Source organism: Sipha flava, unplaced genomic scaffold (assembly GCF_003268045.1).
Source record: "Sipha flava isolate LNK unplaced genomic scaffold, YSA_version1 85_pilon_pilon, whole genome shotgun sequence".
Lineage (NCBI taxonomy): Eukaryota > Metazoa > Arthropoda > Insecta > Hemiptera > Aphididae > Sipha > Sipha flava.
Genome location: NW_020273627.1, coordinates 1130244 through 1147421, shown reverse-complemented (window position 1 = coordinate 1147421; position 17178 = coordinate 1130244). Strand labels below are relative to the sequence as shown.

At 29.5% G+C, this 17178-nt stretch overlaps 1 protein-coding gene across 2 annotated transcripts in view; it reads left to right on the top strand.

Moving 5' to 3' along the window:
* The window catches only part of LOC112693360 (lachesin), a 134366-nt gene that overhangs the window by 61975 nt on the left and 55213 nt on the right, over nucleotides 1-17178 (top strand). For both annotated transcript variants that reach the window (XM_025568376.1, XM_025568375.1), the window contains exon 2: nucleotides 3681-3787. In XM_025568376.1, coding sequence (XP_025424161.1) covers nucleotides 3681-3787 — 107 coding nt within the window. The remainder of the gene's footprint in view (nucleotides 1-3680; nucleotides 3788-17178) is intronic.

The following is a 17178-nucleotide window of genomic DNA, read 5'->3' as shown; positions in this document are numbered from 1 at the left end:
TCGATTTAATATAAATGCGCGGAACACTAAATTATATCGTCATTTCATCGGACCGGTTGTTATCTGCAGCCGTCTTCTATACGAATATAAAATTGTACAACGCCGAACTACGTGTACGATAGTTTTTGCGAGAACGTGACATATACCGACTATTAACATCGTATTAGATTATTATTACACGGCTCTATACGAACTAAATTAACCCCTTTCGCGTTGTTAGAGAAAATCTGTTCTTTTCCACCGTGCGACTTTTCAACGATTCCGGACAACGACAAAACGGTTTTATTATACAAAGATCGTGTTCCGATCGTAACGTCGCTTCGAACCGTTGAGAGGACGAAGTGGAAGAGCCCTCTGAAGGGGGTGGCAGACAAACTCGCAATTACTTGTTCGTAATAAAGCCCAGGGAATTCACGGATATATATATATATATACTTATATATTTGTTAGTGTGTGTGTGGGTATGATTAATGAGCTGAGCGTTGTCACTACAAGCTGGAACGCGACACAGACGAGCGGAGAGTAGGTTTGTCGACGAGAGCTGGAGCGGTGTAGACGACCGGCTGCTTTTGACGACATTTCTGTACGCACCCCGGTAACCGGAGACCGAGCGCGCGGTACGGAAGAGTAGGGAAGGATAAAGGTGAATTGTCGAGCGCGCGCGCGTCCTTTTGTTGTCGGATGTACTCTACGCTCCGTGCTATACCCTGTGTCGTTGGCCTGCCAGATTCACCCCTTCCCCACCCCACCAATTTAGCAAACGACTTCACCGAAAAACTCGGGGTACATCAAATTGTCAACCACTTCACGCACGAATAATAAAAGTCGAGAGATTAAACTGTTTTGGAATGAACTATCACGAGGCATACATTACGTGTTTACACATTACATGCGTCCACTCGTACTTACTAGTATAGTAATCAAGTGTTCGTTCAACCACGTGAGTGTTATGTGGCATCGATCATCATTTCGCGTTCAGACCTTGTGGCCACGGAAACGGGATGATCTTCGGACGATGGGTCAACCGAAAGTCGCTCTTGTTTCGAAACCTTTTAGTCTTATCCGACTTATCGACTTTGGAAAATAAAACATAACGTTTCAAATACCTATGAAAATATGTATAGTGTTCATAATACATGGTTCGTGCCAATTATTTCCTGCTATACATTTCTTGTGGTTGTGATGATCAGAGCAATCTGTAGTATTAGCAAATATCAGCTATACCAAATTTAGGTCACGGTATATCCAAGATATTTCTGTATATTAATTTCGTAATAGAAAACAGTTATTAAAAGCATTTTAGAATATAAGAAATAAATTGATTCGGAAAAATAAAATGTGAGCGATAATTATGTTTAATTAGATTAAGCAAATGTATAAAAGAGAGATGATCGGAAAATAAACAATTTTCCATGGTACTTATTCTACTACGAAAATATGTATTTTTTTGATTCTTACTTATACTCAAATTATATTTTGAGTTGGTCTTTTCCATGGAGCTGTGTGGAACAGATCCGATTGATTAATTGATTTTATTTTGCTTTTACTAAAAATACGAGTATATGTTTTTCTTGTGAACTGTATACTTTTTTAACCTTTATTTTTCGCTTATTACTTATTAAAGTAACCTTTAATACTGAATATTTTTTGACGGTTGGAAAATTAGTCTACTGACAAACTATCTGTTTTATACGTCAAGCTCAAAGTGTGTTGTATACGACAAATTCTTTTGGCCAAAATGATATACTCCTAGTTTCATTGCAAATCTAAAATTATTATTAAATAAAACTTCGTTTCATAAGCATAATAAACAAACACACACTCAAATATATTGTATGAGTACGTTTGCTCTATTTCGTAGGTGTGCATATCCGTTTATATTAATAACACTAATTCTGGAATAATATGAGCCACGTTTCAGTCAGAGTAAACGTTTTGATGAAAACCGCTCTGTTATTGCGGATTGTAGATTGTTTTTGGCTTTTAATAACTTGCATTATTTAAAATGTTAATTTTCAGACATTATTTTATTCACTACCTGAATTCGTTAGAAAGATTAGCGACACAACCAAGAAAATTCCCACTTCCTTTTCTTCACACCACTTTTTTATTTTTTTATCACAATTTTATACAATTTTTAATATTTAAATTATATTTTGTTATAAAGCATGGATTAATTGTACCGTATAAACACAAGCATTCGTCTTAAACTCATATAAATTATAGATTCAGTCATATCTGAAGTTAATTTTTTATTGAGGCCATACCGTAATCATGTGTGAATTTATAACTAAGCATTTACGAATAAAAAAAAATATATATATATATATATATATATATATATATATATATAGAACGCATACTTAACTAAGGCTAACAAGGAAATGCGAAGCAACTTTTGTGCAATCCGTTTTTCCGAAATAATTCCACAAGGAATGCCTATGCTGTCTAACGTGCACCGAACTACAGACTTATTACTTCCCTCTCGTTGAATTCATATTTCTGGGTAGAATCTAGGGCACTCTGTTGGTATCTGCTCTTTTTTTCAGCTCTATCTCGTCTCCAGTTCATTGATTTCCTGTTTCATTGCTAGGTCCAAGAATCTACACAAATTCACGAAGCTTATTTGTTTTGAGTTGTTCGTCTAGTATAATATAACATCATTACATTAGTACCCCTTAAATATTAATAACATTAGATACATTTCGATAATAATAATGTAACTGTCGTTATAATTATTATTATTATTTGTTTAGTAAACTATATTATGACTAACTTCGGAGTGAAATTATTTTAATCACTTATACAAATATTTTTTTATATTTTTTTATAACTTACATCATTTAAAATCTGTACATTCCATGTAGTAAAAAAAAAAAAAAACTGAATTAGTGAAATACAAAATATATTATAACAAGTGGAACTGAAGAGAATAATACTTGTATTAGCGATACTTTGAAATGTGATCTTTAATACTAACCGAGAAAATACTATTTTATAATTTTGATTGAGTAAGGTATATAAACTTTGATATGTATATTTATTATTAATTTTGTTTGTTATTTGAAAAGTATTAATTGTAGAATTGTTTCAAAAGTCTAATTTTATTTTATCTTACTTATGGTTGTTTCTGTAATATTGTGTAAACTTGATATGACACAAAATATAAGAATATTACATTATTAGTACATATTATTTTACTATCCATGTTGAAAAAAAAACATTTATTTAAAAAAAAAAAAACTTATATTTAATGTTAAAAATAAGAAAAATAAATAATATAATAATACAATTTTAGTGAACAATATTATAATGATGAAAAATAAACTAGATGGTTTAGAAATGGTTTGAACTCGAAAAACCCTACTATTATCACTCCAATGATGCGTATTAATTTATTGACCTCTTGGCAACGTATTCACAATTTAAGAAAATTATGTATTATAAATGCACAAAATACAATATATGTTAAGGTGGATTAATAGCTTATCAATAACTTTAAGTATATTATATTGAACTTTGCAATGTTGTAAAAATTGTACTGTGTACCTACCAATATTCTTTCAAACTAGTTTCAAACTTTTATTATTAAAGCCTCTAACAATGTGTGATTGTTTGTAAACACTAGTTTTTAAAAGTACACCGTCGAATTATATAAGTTTATTATTGTGTATTTACAGTATTGACGGACGACCCAAATTTCGCTGAGCCTATACCTAATGTAACGGTATCACTAGGGAGAGATGCATCCCTTCCATGTGTAGTCAACAATCTTGGCACGTACAAGGTAAGACGCCACGTACATATTATTATTATTATTATTATTATTATTATTATTATTATTATTATTATTATTATTGTTATTATTATTGTTATTATTATTATTATTATTATTATTATTATTATTATTATTATTAGTATTAGTATTATTATATGGAAAAAAAGTATTCATAAATCATTTTTGTAAAATTTATTTCCAAAAGATTTACGGCTAACAATATTTCGGTTACCAATATAAAGGTATGACGTATGTACATTGTATACAATATTATTATGTTTCTGCGTTCACCAATCAAAGATCCTGGTATATATTATTGTTGAAGGGAAATAAATTACCTTAAAACACGTTTTCATCATGACAGTTACCAGAAATAATAAGTCTACGATAATCACTTCAGTAAATTCTTTATGAAAATTTATGAAACTAATACATTTTTAAACGGAGCATAAAGCTGGTTTTTAGATTAAAAGAAAAAAAAGGACCTGAGTCTATTAAAAGCCGCAGTAGTATTATTAAAATGGCTTAATAGTTCTGGCTGTTAAAAATTTAAGATAATATCTTTGCGATTAACTTTAAAAAAGTAAAAAATATTTTTTTAGAAAAACGTAGAAAATACGCACTGTGCCAGTGGCGTCATTTAGGAGAGTGGAGAACACATTCATTTAGCACAATCTAGCCCTTTCGCTATCCTTGTCCATTACAATGGACATGACTATAATTTTATGTCCTACTTAATGTGTACTGATACTAATATAATTTAAAATTAATAGGAATTGATAATTTCTGTAGAATATGATAAAAATATTTTAATTCCGTTAACTATTATCAATTATTGTCAATTATTAATTATATAAGAAAAAAAAAAAAAGGTTACTCCATGTAAAAAATCAAAGTGTAAAGGGAAATCACATGTCTTATGCACTAATTTCAACATACATTTATGCTTTGCAAAAACAAATGATTGTTTTTCTGATGACCATTATAAATAACTATACCTGTAATATAAATTTTAATTACTAATCTATTATTATCAAGAATTTAAATTTCTGTTTTTGTTTATTTAATTAATATTTTGTATTATTATTATATGTTTAATAGAAATTAGTGGTTTTTTTATTATAATGAAATGTATTTTTCTTTGAACTTCCAGTGTCCATTGTAATGGACACGTGTATATTTTTAAATAATTTAAAAAAAAAAAGTTAAGATAATATACTGTAAAATCACTGATTACGAATATGCAAAAATATGTTTACCAATATTTTTAATTTGCTAGTCATTTTTAACACACAGATGTGTGGTTTATGTCATGTAGTATAAGGGTATACCTATGTAATAAGTACAAATTATATTTTTAGACTGGCTTGACGTCTTCTTTCCCATACGTTAATCGAAACTTTATTAAAATAAGCCGTCGAGTTGGCAATTTAATAATTTATTGACTATTATAGAGCAAGTTTTATTTCTATTTTACACAAACCCCTTGACCTACTTCTCGTACAAAAGTTGACATAAAACTAACTATAAATAGGAAAAATAATAAGAGTACCAATTTCCCTACTTTAGGAAAAAACCGGAATTACGTCACTGTATTGTTCATTATTTAAAAATGTTAATCATAGTCTAATGGTAAATCGTACTAAGGTTTACAAATGAATCGTAGTAGATTTTTGGGTCGTTATTGACAAGAAAACGCCATCAGAATTATTTTTCTAGAGAAACTTCGAAAATTGGAAAAACCACTATGAAACACGAAAAAATAACCTCCCAAAACCAATTTCCGACCACATGAGATACTATGACATAAGACTTTTGGTGCACTTTTACTGTCCGAAAGTTTGATCACGTATAGAAATAAGAATTCGTTGTAAAGCCGATTTGATGTTTTATTTGCTCAGAATCTAATATACGGTTTCGGTAGGATTATTCGCATTAATTGTTACGCGTTAAATGAATACATTTATTTATAAGTACATGTTAAGAAATATAAATAAAATCACATTTGAAAAAACAAAATAAAACACTATGAGAACAATATGATGATAAACTGAAATAAATAAAGACACAAAGTTTAATAAAGAAAGGATTCGAATCTTTCTAGACGGACACAATATTATTATCATGTACTATAAGATAATCATCAATGCATGCATATAATGTGCATCGTTTTGGGACGCTATCTTTCGGAAAAAAACATATAATCGTTCCTCGCATTTGAAACATTAGAACTAGTACTTTTTATTCAAACTTCATGTCTTAACACTGTTCATGGTATATACGTTTGTCCTCTTTATTATAACGAGTTTACCTACTCCATGCTAACGCAATCGACTTAAGTCTAAAACTATAATTGTTATCTAAATAATAACAAATCCTGATATTCCTAAGATAGATCATGTCGTTTTGCAGGGCTAGAAATAGCAAATTTTAGTGAGGCGATGTGATATATAGATATGTCCTATACAGATATGCCGACTACTTTCTAAAACAAAATTCTACAATAATAATATTAGTTAATTTGTTGATGATTTCCGATTATATAAATAGATAACTCATAACATCCTATTTTTCATCCCCTTTATGTGTATTATGAATTACGATATTATAAAAATGTTCTTAATATAACAATGTACGAAGTATGTAAACATATTATGAATAAAGAGTCCAAAATAAAACAGAGTAAAACGATTAATGTAAAACTTGATATATGAATAAATCCAATGATTGGGAATATATTTTTAAACCGTTATTTTCCTGTCCAAAATACTTTGTAAATAGAACATCTCCATGTGATAACAGATTTATCAGTTTTTGTTTTATGTCAAATAGCGATAATGTAATTACATGCCATTGAAATAAACCGATATCATAACACTGTTAATTATACGCACTAAATACATTCCTTGATAAGATATTATTATACCCGCAAAGTTAGAACTACACAAAATACGTGATAACTCTAAAAAAATAAACAGGTCAAAGTTTTACTAAACGGTAAATAAAAATAATGGTGTATTCTGAAACACACAGTAAACTAAAGTAATATTCATTCAATTAAACTGTTATTTTCTTTTTTCCTTATTTTTTTTTTTTTTTTTAATGTAACTAATTATAATTATATACATTGCTGTGTAAAACAACTACAGAAAATTCCACTTAAAGACTAATACACTGTAAAATATAAACATTTAAATATTTTGTTGACATTACTATCAGTTTATGTAAGGACAATAATTGAACGTTAAAAATATTATAATATAATATATGCTTAATATAATTACGTTAAATTATAAATAAATTATTGAATGTATTCGTTTGAAAACGATGAATTTATTTTTACTGTGATCAAACTTTCGGAAAGTAAATCTGAACCGTTACACTTTTTATGAAGAAAATTGAACTTCCAAGGAGTACTTTGGATAAGTTGTTTTTCGATTTTTAAAATAAACTTGAAATTGGAAGACAAAAAAAAAGATAAATATACTTTAATAAAATATTAGTATTTAATAACACTCTTGAGGAGAAATTGCAAAACAAATTATAAGACATAACCAATTTTTGTCTTGTCAATTTTCATAGTAATACCTAATTAAATTCTAGTTTTACTTATGGTTATAGAATCCATGGAATTTGAGAAGTATAATATAGAGTGCACTTAAAATGTTATATTATAAACATATTATAATGAACTATTTTGGTAGATTTATAAAAATGTTTGTAAAATATTTAAAATAGGTATTTACTGTATTAAAGTTACGTGTACGTGTATTTTAAATAATTTCTTATTTCTCTTAAAATGTTACAGTAAATCATATTTTTGTAATTTTACTATAAAATTATAAATGTATTAATAGTCAAACATGTTCCTTACATATGAGTCAAATCACAGCTTGCTCTATTACAGTTTCAGCATCTTTAAACACAGTAAAACTACATTAATTGTGTTCGTGTTTGCCGGGGAAGAGTTTAACTATAATGTAACTGAGTCCATTATGAATTAATCGCGTGAGTGTTATGTGTTAATTTACACATTCATCACTCATACAGCGTTTGACGTCGTGAGCGAAGTGGAGTATATATATATATATTTATATATTTATATATATAAAGTATGTATTTATTTTACAGTAATGTCATCTTTATTTTCTGCGATTAAGGTTTGTATATTTACTGTAATCACTTCGTTCATGCTTACCTCGTTGTAAAATACTGGTTATGAGCATCGCCCATTCATGCCAAAAAAATAAATTCGTTTTAGGTGCAGCCAATTTGCACCAAAATAAAAAAGGCATGATTTTTCCGACAGCTCATTTGCGCAAAATTGTTCTGGTGTTATTATAATAAAGTAATATAAATAAATAATTCCAATAAATAAATCATAATAAGATTTAAAAGAAGATTTTTTTTACAAATCATCTTTATCTATATTTTAATTAAATAAAACTATTTTTACATATTCATAACAAGTTTATTTTTTGCTTTATAATTCTAAAAATAACTTTATTCTACGTTACGGACAGGATATTTTTAAAATATATAAATTAAACCAAAATCGATAATATAAAATGTATTCGCTGGTATATTTGAAACAAATGAGTTATCAGAAATAACAAACATTTTGGTACAAATGAGCTGTACCTGAAGTGAATTAATATTTTTATCCTTTTTTTCACGAAAATGGTTAATACTCCTGGACACAACTAAACATTTGAACTTAACATTTTTCGATTTTCTTTGTGGTTTTCTCAAGCGAGAGAAAGAACTGAAGAAAAAACTCTAATCAATATTAAGTAATTTTAAATCTTGTCCCACGTGTATAAGTGTTGCCTTTATATTGTAGAAGTTTGAAAATCATTTGTAAGGTTATTTATAAGGTTTTAAAGATTATTTAAAACGTTTTATGTTAATACTTAATTCTATAATAAATGTTTGAACGATATTTTTTAAAAATTATTTATTATTTAAAAATCAAAATTTAATGGACCTTAATTTTTTTTTTTTTTTTGATAGCAACTAATTTTATTAAATTTTTACTTTTAGTAAGTATCCAATTTAGTCAAATAGTAAATTTAGAAAAAATATTTTGAATTTAATTCATGAATTAATTACAAACTTATGTATTGCATTTAGTGTGATATTTAATCATAATTGTAGTATTATATAATTAAATAATAATAACTATATTAATATTATAGTGCACATTAAAGCAACATTAGTTCAGAATTATTTTTCAGAATCTATATGATTTATTAATAATTTCAAAAGTACGCAAATGAAGATGACTAACTTGCAACTTACAATATTGAGATTGATATACTATCGGATATTTTATGTAATTATTACCCTAGGGTCAAATTCTAGGATCAAATATATTTATTTTCAATTTTGAACGAGATAACCGACGAACAATTTGGATTAGTGTTATTTTATGGTATATAGTTCAATTTTGTCGGCACACATGTTTAATACGCGTTCAGTTCATGGACGGGATCAGGCTTATATTTTTAAAATTTCTATGCCAAACGGAATACGTGAAACAAATATCATTTCAGAACCATAATTTGAGTAGACAATTTAATAAAAAAAATTTAAAAATCAATATTTTATTAATCGTTAATTCTATTAGAAATGATGTTCACTTAAATCTAATAAGGTAATTTTAAATATATATATTTAACAATATGTGTTCAAACGAACATTCATTTTATATCCACCGTACACCCACGTAGACTGTACACCGCGTGTTAATTTTTTCGACTGATCGCACATTTAAGTTCACGGATCCACAAGTTCCTTACATTGTCAGAACAATAATATGTTATTCCATGTTTCAATGGACAATTTGATTGACTAGTTTCCTCGCAAGTGGACACGGAAAATGTAAAATTTTAAATTCAAAACTAAATATATTGAGACGGCACGTATGCGTTTACCATGCATATACAATCTGTATTGAGATCATGTACAAGCCGTGTATCCGGATGTGCTCTTACCACTGAATTCGATATTACCCCGTATCAACCCCACCACTTGCATGGTCACGTACCGGACCCGGGTTTGAATACATATATTTTCGTTAGCCGGACAAATTGAACCATCTTCCAGGCCAGACCACATATAGATTTAAAAATCTTATTTATTTTATTCGTCTTCGGCCAGGATTTTTAGTTGTGGAATATATTGTACACGCGATGACGCGAGAATAGATCAAATTACTGTGCGTAATTTATTATATTATTACGTTCAAAAGTTCGGTTTGCTTTTCGTGTTTTCTTTAGTGTTCGACTAAATACGATTCGGTCATCAACTGCTAGCAAACACTTGGTTTTAATATTCAGAACCCGTATTGAAACTATAAGAACAAATAGAAAAAATATACATGTGATTTTCTTTCGATAATCGTTAGGTTAGATATAATAAAAATACTATATTTTTTTCGATAAAACTACTATTATGGACTAAAAAAAAAACATGCACTCGATTGATAGTAAAGATATTAATTGCATAGCGTATTATAAAATGTTTAAGTTAACAAGCAGTATTTATAGTTTCCCAAACGTAAATCGTTATGATATGTTATACTTGAACGCAAATGTGCCATGGTCGTATGGTATATATGCGTCAGTATAATATTTTAACTATATTAAACTACAGTTATGGGTAGTGATTTTTTTTTCAACCTTTAAGTTGGTTTGCAATTCTTCTTTTAGTTCACTTCTAGGGTAGTTATTATTACGTGGTATATTATTACAATCGTGGAAACTTGTAATTTATCGAAACATTTCATCGTATTCTTCTAATGCTGTCGCAATATTTGTTCCCTTAGTAAGTTATATCATCGAATCGTAATAATGTATACGGAATCGAACTATACTTTTTGCATGATACATATTTAATTGCATACGGATGAAAAGTTACGTTTTCTATAATGTCGTTGTTTTTCTTTGGATCCGTTCCAGAGAAACTTACGCCATACGTCTCACAACACTCCGCGAAGAACCCTCATTTTGACGGTACAACCACCACCAATTCGTCTCGAGATCAACAAGTCGTGTTTGTGTTTCGCAGTTAGTGTTCAATGTGTACTCAAGTGATATTGATGAATCAAATAAGCGTTTTGCGGTCGGTCGATTACTAATAAACAATGCATTGCACACGCTCTTCACGTGACATGTCTGTATTATGGACTGCGTTGATCCGGGTTCTGTTTCGTTTTATTAGAAAAATTAAATAAACTCTTGATTTCGTCAGTCTACCATAGACCAAATTGTTCGTAAATCATATAAATCGTGATAAAATAGTAAATCTGTGTACTACAGTGGAGTTGATATAATACTAGATAAAATATAAACACCACCCTCAATTCATATTTTTCAAACTCTCATGTTGGTTTCAAAATATAACTTCTACACCGTCAGGTAGATGAATGAAAAACGTTTCTAGACAAATTATCTTGCAGGACATCACATAATGACGAAATTTGAAAATCAAAAATTAAAATTAATTTTGTAAACAACCATAGTAGAGGGTGTTATTATTTTACAATTTTATTTGTTTTAAATATACCCTAACTTAACTAATTAAAGAATTATTTTAAATCATTGTAAAAATGGTATTAATATTTTAAAACATACAAGAGTTGAATTTTGAAGAACTAATATTCCAACGTAAATATGTATAAGCTTTGTATGTATATTTTTGTTACTTTTTAGACTTTGACAATATGGTGGTGCAATCAAAAACAAATAGCTGGACTTTGATATTGTTATTATGATTTAAAGTTTAAAGTGGCGTATCTAGATGGAAGAGGGGTTAAAACTTATCTTCGAAATTTCAATAAATATTAAATACATAGTTACATATTCACACTTTTTTCCCAAAACCAAAGTTACACAAAACAAGATTTATTATTTTAAATATTGTTTTTTAACTGTAGTAATTATTTTACTTCTTTTATTTTTTATAATTTAATAACTGGTAAGCTCCCTCTCCCCTCAAAACAATTTTTCTCGACAAACTATTAGAAGTTTATATGTATAATCAGCATTAGTGCATTGACGTAAATTCTTACACCAGTTTTTATTTTTTAATTTTACATAGGATAACATTTTCTTCATTTTTTTAAACCATATTTGAATTCATGAAATGACTAAAGAGAGTTTATCTTTTTTGATACAGTCAGCGCTAAAATCGTTATCCAATTTTATCATTTTTTCGACCGAATTTAAAAATATCATAACTTTCAAAGTAATTATTAAATAAAGTACATTTCTTGTTTTTCTATGTTTTTTTAATTTAAACATATTTCATATGCAATTAAAATAAATAAATCCAATGTAAATCAACAAAAACAACTTCAAAAACTAATAATTTCACGTAAAGCTCAAAAACTTAACGTACCCGCTAATACATACTATTTAACAAATTGAGAAATATTCATGATAGAATGATAAAAATCCCTGAAATATCTAAACTTTATTCTCAATAAATCAATATACTTCCATAATTATATTGTTTGGTTTTTCATAATATATTTAATATAGATCGATACGAATTTAATTATTCAAATTATTTAATTTACATCTAAATGTTCAAATTAAAGAGCAACAAAAACATAATTCACAGTTAAATTAGTTAAAATATTAACGAATAAATAGGGAATAGTTTACATAAAAAAATCAATACGTCATATAAATTTAGCTAAATTGAACCATATGGAAACAAATAAGTGGTATTATATTAATATTATATATTATGGAATACTATACCACGAAACAATATTCAAACGGTTCGGTAATAAATGACATGCGTTTTATTGCTGCTTTTTTATTTTTCGTTTAATTTTGTGTTTCACTGTAACCGTATACATTTAAGACGCTGGGTCAGCAAATATAAATGCTTTTGAACCAATTACCTAAAGCTTAACCAAGTGCTATAAAACTATGCTTTCTAAGTGTAGGTAAATGGCCATGGATTATCTTTTCATATAAATCTTTTGTTTCTGCTTTAATCTTAAAAACATAAAAATAAATCCCTTATGCAAATACTCCGATGTAAAATTAAGTTTTTGAGACATCTGTATCAAAACGTCAAGCTATTGTTTGTTTTGCTGATGTTTGACACCGAGACAATTTAAAATGTTCACGGTAAACGAAGCGTAATACGTTACATAATTCAAATACTCAGGTTAGTTTCGAAAAAATTTTTACTGACCTAAATTTAAAAACTCATAACGCGTAACAGTTGTAATATTCAAAAATTTATAATTTAAAAAAAAAAAATCAATATTTGGATTTTACAAGACAACAATCTATACGTGTGAAATGAACAATCACATTAATTAATCGAAAGTGATTTTCTCCAGTCTTCAATTTTTTAAAGTGTAAATAAGCCAATTTACTGTAAAATTGGTAAAAAGTTATTTTTTCTATTATTGAAAATAAGTATTTATCAAAATAAACGCAATTGATCACAGTGGCGTCTGGTGGCTGCGTTCACAAAATCACTTCAAATTTTAACATGAAGCTGTATTATGACATAAATTTTTTAGACTCAAAAAACTAAAATCTTAGTCTTAAGTTGTACTGTTGAGAACTTATCATAATAATTATTATTAAGTATTGTTTTCTTCCATTGGGTATACGGAAGTGATTACCTGAAATGTTGTTTTATTAAAACAAGAATGCGTCATATTTTATCAAAAGTTATTACAAATACTGATGTTCAAAAAAAAAAAAACTTTGTTACTCGCCGAAAGAACACGTTTGAACGTTAATACTTGAAATGCACGTATGAAGATCAACTGTATTACGTATTATTATGTTCTAGATAAATAATTAGAATGTAGTGATTTAAGAAAGTTATTTTTATCAATATATTTTAAGCTACAACGAAAAATGCCGAACACTTTTCTCCCAGCTGGATGGAATTTTTCATCAACAGACGTATAATATCTATTCATGACTTTTTTAAAACATTTTTACTACTGAAATAAAACAAATGTGGTTTTATACACGTACTAACGTCGCAAAACTGTTGCAGTTCCGGGAACAGTGGTAATAAAAATTCACAATTTTTACTTCGAAGGACTGAAAAATAACATAAAAGATAAAACTCGGAGGCACGCTTCAATACACGTGCGTGTAAATTAAAAATTGTAAACGTTTTGATTTCGTTTTTCACGAGTCATATTGAACACGTTGATGTGCTTTGATAATCCTGTCAACGATCTGTGTACAAAACAAATGTGACTTGTCGATGAGACGGCACTGCATGCCTTGGTCCTTACTGCACCACTCGGACTGTATAATCTAATCAATCGAGATTCAATTGTAGGACCTAATTATTGAACCAGACTGATTGATTTTATCGTCCACTCGCCGTGTTGCATATCGGTAAGTAAATGTTTATCGATTCTCAGGTTATTTATTCGTCAAGAAGATTTATTAATATTTTATCGATGCTAAAAGGGTCCACTGCAACATGTATCCCTTTGGCTTTCAATTCGTAGTGCTCATCTCACCGGAGTCACCCCACCGCTGTTGCTCGATCTAACTCGCCGTACGGTTCCTTCTCTCATCGTCCACCGTCACCCACGTTGTCTTTGTCTTCCTGCTACACATACACACACCTCCAGAGCTAAACTTTCCAAGTCCGGGCTCCCGGAGGCGTTAGTTTAATTAAATATAGTCGGGCCAACAAGCTAGTCAGGAAGCGAAGCCACTGAATAAATAAACAAGCAATTTCAGGGCGAATATTCCTATCTCTCTCTCTCTCTCTCTCCCTCCATTACGCGCCGCGCTTGACTCGACGTCGGTTTAGTGCCCCCATGGGACGATCTTCCCCCACGGCCAGAACGCCCCACCACCACCGGGGTAGTTGCCCGCCAAAAATACAACCGACATAAACAAGTATGAAAAATGTATCAGTTAGCACGGCCGTACACCATTCTGGCAGATAAATGTGCCCTAGTCAATACATAAGACCAGCGGCAAACTTTTATTTTTATTCACCCCGCAACATAGGTGCGCGCGTACATTCAGGCGTCTCTGATCCGCAACGGTTTCCTTGCCGAATTGTTCATATTTAATTACGCGACGAACAGCGCACAGGTCGCGGGTGAATGAGTGCACGACGCTCGTAACCGGTCAGATTTCGTACGAAAACTTCCATGTATTGTGCACAAAACTGGCGTTAGGGGGGAGGCAAAATGGAGCATTTGTCCAGGGCTTCGGCTTCGGCGCCGCACAGTATAAAAATCGGGATACATAGGAAATTTATCTTATCGCATTTCTTAAATTCAATCAGTCAATACCCAATCACATATATTACATGTCATCGCCTTTAATTTCTGCTTACAGGATATAGGTGATTATTGTTGTGGGTAAAATAAGTTTTTTCCGGAGCCTTGCAATAGGTAACGCTGGCCCTGGTTGTGCACACGACTCGCGAATAAACGGTCGTCCTCATCACGATTCTCTCGTGCTCCTGACGGGTCCGTTCGGAGTCGCTTTACGTCGTCTTCGCAGCGTTTTTGCTGTACAAACTCGCGAGAACACCTCGTAATATTTCCACCGCTATCGTTGCACTGTTCACGAGTGTGTGTGCGCGCGTATAACAATGATGTGAGTTTTCATACGTGATCGGAATAATTTTACAACATGTATTCGGAAAGCATAAAAAACACCGTCTGGGGAAAATTAAATATTTCATTACGACATGTGTGTATATTATATTGATAATGAAAGTGCAAGAATGTGTTTGTTCAACGTTCAATGTTTATGAATTCATCACGTGTGTGCGTGTGCGTGTGTCTGTCGTGAATCCTCGTTATGATGCCTGGAATAAATTAATATTAGATTTCTCTATAATTAGAACCCTTACCGGAGAACGTTTTATAGATATAAATTACGGGTGTTGTGCAACGACAATTCCACGACCCGTGTCAAAACATTATTGATGGTAATCCGTTTGATGTAAGACATGGTTAAAGCCGAGTTGTACTTATGTATTTTCTAAACAAATAAACATTATCGATTTTTCGTTATATATATTTCGTTATAGGGATCTTTTAAAAAACATAATTAACCGCACATCAAAATTAATATACCGATAACAAAATAATATGCTAATTTATAAGTTTTGATAAAATTACGTTAAAAGTTGCTTATAGGGGCACATAAATAAATCTGGTTCTCTGAACAATGATTCTTATTATTTTTCTTATATCGACAAAAACATGAGATAATTTTAATCAGTAAATTGTAAATCAATTGAAAATAATTTACTTTTTATTAATGTCAGTAATTAATTAACATTTAATTTTTTGGTAAATTTATATTTAAAAGTAAGACATGAAATTAAGACGTATTGTTAAATTATAGTAGTAATTATCAATTATGATTATTATAGTCAAAATACATATGTATATTAAGTTAAATTATTTTATTTTTCATAAAATGTACACTTTATTTCGTTTGACATTCATATAAAAAAAATTAAATAATCATTTTAAGTATTCAAAAATATAACTAATAAACATAAATATTTTCGATCTATTGTAACGTGGAGTGTTCACTACTCATACAACGGTAATGAATATCCACCGATATTGATGTTTAATGTAATCGTTAGAATATAATTGAAGTATCAATGCACTAAATATTCTAAAGTTCTCCGAATAATATGTGTAGACCTGATACGAGACTCCAAGGGTCCGTGGATTGTTTAAAATATATATTTAATAAATGAGCAACACAATTACGTTTATTGTTTAAAGCATAAAATATAGTAATTCATTGTATACATCTGATTATTGGACCACCGCTTTGAACAATGATGGTCTGAATGATTGTTCGTGGAGTTGACACATACGAACGTACTCAATACTATCAATATGTTAAAGTACTCATACTAACATAATAATTATGATTATTATAATACGTCAACTGGCGTTATGCGGATGATGATTGTCTGTGGACATTGTAAGATACTCGTATCTCTCCCTTGCTTATATTACTTATATATTTTGTTCTAAAAAAAGGACACCACTACCTGTTTTTTATGTAATCTGGCTGATATACAAAATAACTTATTTTTTTGGAAAAATTAAACTCATCAATATTGATCTAGCGAGGGTTCGTTTTTTTCTGCCTCTGACACCGAATGAGCAAAACAATTTTTATTCATAATGTGAGGTCAGGGAACAATGTTCCCAGAGGTTATTTTCCTGAAATTCAGTGGTTAATATTTCAAAGCACAATGGTTTGAGTGCCATAATTTGTGCTTAACCTAATGTTACTATTTTAGAAGCAAAAATTAATATTGTTTAGAGATTAAAATTAACGACATTTTAATTTATTTTTATTTTAATGTGACATTTATTGCACGTAATATTG